This window comes from Gekko japonicus, unplaced genomic scaffold, assembly GCF_001447785.1.
Source record: "Gekko japonicus isolate JY-2015 unplaced genomic scaffold, Gekko_japonicus_V1.1 scaffold2114, whole genome shotgun sequence".
Taxonomy (NCBI): Eukaryota; Metazoa; Chordata; class Lepidosauria; order Squamata; family Gekkonidae; genus Gekko; species Gekko japonicus.
The window spans coordinates 242,738-250,096 of NW_015162543.1; the positions used below are offsets into that span (position 1 = coordinate 242,738).

The window sequence follows — 7,359 nt, forward strand, 5'->3', positions numbered from 1 at the left end:
TAACGGCTGCGAGAGAGAACAGACACCCGATTTGCTTCCAACTGAGTGGGCCCGAGACCTGGGACTGGTGGCCACAGAGGAAGAAAGCATCTCCGAGACACGAGATGTCCCACTGAGGCAAGAAGGAACCTCAGTGCTGCCAGCATTCCTCAGACAAAAGTCCACCAAGCTGTCTCCCTGCTCCCATTTTGTTGGTGCTTTCCAAGTGGACGAGAGGAAACGGCTTTACAGCTTGGTGCTGTGCACATGACTAAGCCAGGAGGCCCTTGTCAGAACCATGGAAACTTCATCTGTGACCTCCAGTCCCGAAGCAGGACCAGCTGTGACCTTCTCGCAGGTTTTTGGGCGGCAGTGCCAGCTTCTAGAGGCAGGTAAGTGGAGGCCTGGCCAACCTGCAGAAACACACCGTTTGGGGGGGGCGGCAGGATAGGGAGGGCAACCAGTAGAGCAGTGTGTGTTCCCTTGGGTGCACCCAGCATCCTTTGCAACACTGCAAGAGATGATGGAACCACACCTCTCCGATCATGGGGTGTGGCTGTTTGTGGAAGGGTGAGGCAACATGTTTCGAGATGGCCCTGAATGGGAGGGCTGGAGAAAGAGCAGATCCTTTTCCTATATATGTCTTGAATGTCAAGGGCTGTGGCTCAGTGGGAGAGCATCTGCTTTGCGTGCAGAAGGTCCCAGGTTCAATCCCCAGCATTTCCATTCATTTGAAAGGGTCAGATGCAACGTGAGCTGAAAGACTTCCTCCTGAGACCTTGGAGAGCTGCTGCCAGTCCGAGCAGACAGTACTGACCTTAGGGTTGCCAGCCTCCAGGTGTGGCCTGGAGATCTCCCGTCATTACGACATCTTCGGGTGACAGAGATCAGTTCCCCTGGAGGAAACGGCTGCTTTAGAAGGTAGATTTTATGGCATTATATACCCTATTGAAGTCCCTCCCCTCCCCAAACCCCGCCCTCCTCAGGCTCCACCCCCAAAATCTCCAGGTATTTCTCAACCTGCAGCTGACAACTCTGACCTCGATAGACTGATGGTCTGGTTTAAGGCAACTCCGTGTCAAGTGCTGGACACTGTTGCACACTGTAATTCTAGGTCATTATCTTCTCTGGCAACAGGAGAGTAGAATGAATTTCAGCGATGTTCACAAAATGTGCCAACTGCTCACCTTCCATCCGCCATATTAGCCAGTAGCTAAGTGAATGCAGACCTTGCTGTAAAATGGATGGCACTTTGCTGAGGGCCCGTTCTCAAAATCGAGTAGCAGGCATGACATTTGGGTAAGATAGATGGATTTTTAAAATGATTTGTGCAATACTGACTTCATTTATATCCCTCTTCCTTTTGGCATGGATCTCAAAGCGGCATCAGTAGGATGCTCCGGTCCGGGCCTGCTCATTGTCAGCCAAATCGCTGTCTCTGGTCCCTTTCCATTCCTGGTTTGTTCGTTTGCTTGTTTGTTTTTCCCATCAAGTAACAGCTGACTTAAGAGGACCCCAGACGGTTTTCAAGGCAAGAGACATTCAGGGGTGGTTTTCCATTGCCTGCCTCTGTGTAGCAAGCCTGGACTTATAAGCTGTTCTTATAAGCATAGACAGCTTCAATAGGGGACTGGATAAACATCTGGAGCAGAGGTCCAACAGTGGCCATTAGCCACAAGGTATAGATGGAACACTATGTCTGCAGCAGTGATGCTCTGTGTTCTTGGATTCTGGGGGGCAGCAGTGGGAGGGCTTCTGGAGTTCTGGCCCCACTGGTGGGCCTCCTGATGGCACCTGGGTGTTGGCCACTGTGTGACAGAGTGTTGGACTGGATGGGCCATCGGCCTGATCCAACATGGCTTCTCTTATGTTCTTATGGACTTCCTTAGTGATCTCCCATCCAAGTACTAACCAGGGCTGACCCTGCTTAGCTTCCAGGATCTCATGAGATCGGGCCAGCCTAGGCTACCCAGGTCAGGGCTCCCATTCTGTGCTGCATCTTACATAATCACCTATTTGTGCTATTTGTGTGTGTGTGTACTCCTGGAAGTCATGGTTGACTTCTGTTGACCACTAGTGGGGCTTGGACATTTCAGAGAGTGGATGACTATTGCCTGCCTCTGTGTCCCAGCCCTGGTATTCCTTGGAGTCCTGCAGAAGACAGCCAGTTCCACTGCGGGCCTGATAGAAGCCCTCCGGGGGCCTCATCCGGCCCCCGGCTCGCATGTTTGACACCCCTGAGGTAGACAGTTGAGAGGGAGAGCAATTCCTGCCCATCTGTGTTGCTCTCATTCTGAATTGACTGATCCTTTTGGAATACTTCCCCCCCCCCCCTATCAGAAAGGGGAGCATTTTTCATTCTGTCAAAAAAAAATTCCTATGTGAAAACACCTCCCTTGTTCAGCCCTTACCGAGACACATAAAGGTCTGCGGGGATGGTTAGAGAGCAGATGGGCCAGCTGCCAAATAGCCAGTTAGGATCTAAAATGCTGAGATGAGAAAATGCCCTGTGGGAATTGCATGTAAGGTAAAGGTAAAGGTTCCCTTGCTCGAAAGCCAGTCGAATCCGACTCTAGGGTTGTGGTGCTCATCTCAGTTTCAAAGCCGAAGAGCCAGCGCTGTCCGAAGACGTTTCTGTGGTCATGTGGCCGGCATGACTAAACACCAAGGCGCACGGAACGCTGTTACCTTCCCACCGAAGTGGTACCTATTTATCTACTTGCAATTTCTTGCTTTCGAACTGCTAGGTTGGCAGGAGCTGGAACTAGAGATGGGAGCTCACTCCATCATGCGGCACCCGGGTCTCGAACTGCTGAACTACCGACCTTCCATAGCCTGAAGTTCAGCATCTTAACCACTTGAGCCACTGCAGCTCCAGATTACAGAGATATAAAAAATGCAATAGAGCTGGGTTGCACAATTAGGGAAGACGAAAATAAAGACCGTATAATGCATCCGATCAACAATGTGGTATGAAGAAAGAAAAAGTGCACACAATTTTCACGGACAATTAAAATTACAACCTGTTACCGCTCTTAAAAGTTCTGTCCTGTATAACCCTGCCTTATTGCATCCCTGTTTTTACCATGCCCTTCCAGTGATGTGCCCTTTTATTGCGTCTAAATCTCTATTGTCCATCAACATTTCCTTTTCCCACGTTCTGTTAACAGAATGCTCCATCTAGCTATATTATACGAAGTAACCATCTATCACTTAGCAAGGTGCATTTCAACCAAAAACTATAATATTTGGTCTGCAGAAAATTCCTGTGAGTCCCAGTGTTCCCTCTAAGCTGAGTGAGTGTGAGCTAAGTCACAGTTTTTTAGCCTCCGGCTCACACATTTTTGTCTTCGGCTCAGGAAGGATGGCTCCAGAGCAAACTAGTTTACGCAGTAGCTGAATTGCTTATTCACATCTTTAATGCCAGTCGCTCACAAAGTAGAAGTTTTGCTCACAAGACTCCACAGCTTAGAGGGGGCATGACCCATGGGGGAACCTGACCCCGCCCATAACTGCTTTGCCTTGGAAAGGACCAGTCCAGTCAAAATCACTTCCAGTGACCTGCCAGTAGCTCAGCACTGCACGACTGGAACAGGAAGGGCTGTGTATTTTTTGCCACTGTTATGTATCTAAGGGAGGGGGGAAGGCCATGCCTGTGGCAAAGGATTGCTTCCATCAGCAAAACAGAGTCAGCCATGCTGCGCAGCTCTGGAAAGGAGGAAGGTCTTCCATATGCAGGGGAATTGATGCTGGAGAGGGAGGAGCAGGGAAAGGCTGAAATCATCCAGGGCACCTTGATCCCTCACATCTTGTGCCCAGTGCTCCCTCTAAGCTGTGGAGTCTTGTGAGCAAAAGTTCTGCTTTGTGAGCTACTGGCATTAAACTTGCGAGTGAGCAATTTGGCTGCTGCATCAATGAGTTTGCTCTGGAGCCCTCCTTCCTGAGCGAAGACAAAAAATGTGTGAGCCGGAGGCTAAAAAATGGTGAGCTAGCTCACACTGACTCAGCTTAGAGGGAACACTGCTCTGGAGCCATCCTTCCTGAGCTAAGACAAAAATGTGTGAGCTGGGGGCTAAACACCTGTGAGCTAGCTCACATTAACTCAGCTTAGAGGGAACACTGCTGACATCCCATCCCACGCACCTGGAGCCTTTCGGGGACAGCAGTGCATTTGCTTGTATTGAGATTTATTTATTTATATCCTGCTTTTCTCCCCAGTCGGGACTCAAAGCAGCTTAGGAAATCGTTCTCCCTGCCTCCATTCTCTCACAATGACAACCCTGTGAGGTGGGCCAGGCTGAGGGTTTGTGATGGGCCCAAGGTCACCCGGCAAACTTCCATGCTAGGAGTGGGAATTTGAACCCAAGTCTCCCAGAATCCTAGTCCACTACTCTGTCCTCTATGCTGCACCAACTGGAGTTCTTTGTTTCGACCTGAGCAGAAATAACACTGACAAACTGTTCAAGATGGAAAGGGGGGAAAACCCAGATAATTATCTTGGGTCCTTTTTACAAGGGAGCTGTACTGGATGGCAGCAGTGTTGGTCAGTCCAAGGTCAGAAGAGTAGAGAGTAAGCAAAGCAAGGTCATTCAGTCTGAGGTCAGAGGATCAGAGATCTAGGAGTCAGGCAAGGCAGTGGCAGCAGGTCAGAATCCAACATACGCATTGTGTCCACGCCTAACAGTCTCTCTTGACTTGTTTTTATAGCCCCATGCCTAAGGGTCATGCTTGCAGCCAGCTGCTCAGAAGTAATCCTACAACTACCCATTTTTGTCATCGGCAAGCAGCTGGTGTTGGGCCAGGAGGCGTGTATTCTGCCTTCTTGTCTGTAGTTCTGTTCTCAGCCTCTGTCTGTAGTGCTCTAAGGGTGTAGGAGATTCTGGTGGGCTGGAAACAGCTAACTGAGGTTCATCTGCTGAATCAGGGCTGGAGGGTGTCTGTGGCTCTGTACCAGCTGTTGGCTGTGAATCCTGACAAGCCTGCAGCTCATTCTCTTGCTGGTCAAATTCTGTTAATTTGAGGCTGGCTACATGGGGCTCCTCTTCTCCTGAGGAGTCCTTGCTATTGCTAAGTGTTGGGGAAATGAGGGGCGCAGGAACCTTTTCATGCATCTCCCATGCCCACGGTGTTCATTTTGGGGAGGGAGAGAAGCTGGCTTCCCAATTGCCTCAAGAGAGAGAGAGTTGTTCCAAACCAAAACTCAACTGATCCCATTATACTCTTAAGTCAGAACACATTTTTGTAGCATTTCAATGCTCAACAAGGAACACATTTTTGTAGCATTTCAATGCTCAACAAGGAACACATTTTTGTAGCATTTCAATGCTCAACAAGGAACACATTTTTGTAGCATTTCAATGCTCAACAAGGAACACATTTTTGTAGCATTTCAATGCTCAACAAGGAACACATTTTTGTAGCATTTCAATGCTCAACAAGGAACACATTTTTGTAGCATTTCAATGCTCAACAAGGAATACCTCAACACAACCCCAGTACATAAATAGTGCACTTAAAGTTCTATAAAAAATATACTTAGTTGCTCTGTCAAGACCCATAAGGGAAGGGTGGTTGGCCAGAACAACATGGAACAAAACTAAATCCAGGCATCAAGTACCCTTTCCCAACCACAGAGGCTAATGTAACTGTCAGTCAAGTCCGTGACGAGGGTTTGACAAACATCTGTGACATACATGGCAAAGCTCAGCCTATTTTTTTCTATCTCTGGGGTCAGGGAGGTCAAGTAAAACTGGGTTAAGCTAGGTTGACTCAGAGAGTCCCAGGAAGCTAGGTTCAGATACTCTGTCTGTTTAGGATTTGATAATGTATAAACATTCCAAAAGGCAAAAATCACGTAAAGCAAGAGGCATGTACAGAGTTATCTGCACCCAAAGGCCACAGCACTTAGCAGAGTCCTGAAGCCTCCTGGGAAACAGAACCACAGATTCAACTATGGAGGCTAATTGCTATCGAAATTAAAGTGTCATAGGTGTACCAGAGGTTTAGCAGAGAGCTGAGGCTCAATCCAGCCCTAATTCCGCGACACTGAGCCCGGGCTGACCCACGACAAGAGCTCTTATTCCAAACCCGCAAACCCATATTTGTCTACACACAGAACATTCTGTGCCTGTAATAAATTACCTATGAGGGAATGACCAGATCAGGCTAATTTTATTTAAATCTGTGACGTACATGGCAAAGCTCAGCCTATTTTTTTTTATCTCTGAGGTCAGGGAGGTCAAGTAAAACTGGGTTAAGCTAGGTTGACTCAGAGAGTCCCAGAAAGCTAGGTTCAGATACTCTGTCTGTTTAGAATTTGATAATGTATAAACATTCCAAAAGGCAAAAATCACGTAAAGCAAAAGGCATGTACAGAGTTATCTGCACCCAAAGGCCACAGCACTTAGCAGAGTCCTGAAGCCTCCTGGGAAACAGAACCACAGATTCAACTATGGAGGCTAATTGCTATCGAAATTAAAGTGTCATAGGTGTACCAGAGGTTTAGCAGAGAGCTGAGACTCAATCCAGCCCTAATTCCGCGACACTGAGCCCTGGCTGACCCACGACAAGAGCTCTTGCTCCAAACCCGCAAATCCATATTTGTCTACACAAGAATAAATTACCTATGAGAGAATGACCAGATCAGGCTAATTTTATTTATGTTCTTTGTGGTCGAACATTTCAGGTAAATGATGGTGGATGCTTCTTCGTCTCAAGATGATATTTTATTCCCTCAGTATTAAAAAGATTGCAGTTACAGAAAAGCCAACGTTCCTGATTTCTTACTTACATATTCATAAGCAGTTTTAGGGTTTTGATTTCCAATCCTTGGTTTTGCAGATTTGCTTGTTTGAACTAATCTCCAGGCAATAGAGATCAGTTCCCCTAGAGAAAATAGCTGCTTTGGAGGGTAGACTCTATGGAATTATACCCCACTGAGGGTCCCTGTCCTCTCTCCAAACCCCTGACCTCCCCAGGTTCCACCCTCAAAATCTCCAGGTAGTTCCCAACCCAGAGTTGTCAACCCCATTTATGCATCTCGGAAAGTTGTTATACATAATGCATACTGAGTTGATGCATGCCTTGTGTGTCATGTGTTGAATGTGTTTAACTCTCTGTCGAGTGAGACCCGGACCCAGGGGTCATTTCCTGCAGGAGCGCACAGGAGCGGAGCTCCGGCAGTAAAGAGCCCAGGGGGCGGGCACATGCAACAAGCCCCACCCCCTGCTCCCAGCAGCCTTCTGTCGGAGCAAGAAGCAGCCAGGTAAGCTGCAGAGCCCCCCGCCCCCCCTCCAAAACAGTCCAGTGGCACCTTTAAGACCAAGTTTTATTCCGGTACAAGCTCTCCCTCCTCTGCGAGGACAGATCTGCACGTCCCCG

General features: G+C 48.2%; 1 protein-coding gene across 1 annotated transcript in view; it reads left to right on the forward strand.

The window, feature by feature from the left end:
* Positions 1-277: 277 nt before the first annotated feature.
* Positions 278-7,359, forward strand: part of KAZN (kazrin, periplakin interacting protein) — a gene marked incomplete at its 3' end in the record, with an annotated part of 63,405 nt that continues 56,323 nt past the window's right edge. The window contains exon 1 of the mRNA XM_015406330.1: positions 278-371. Within this exon, the coding sequence (XP_015261816.1) occupies positions 278-371 (94 nt within the window). The remainder of the gene's footprint in view (positions 372-7,359) is intronic.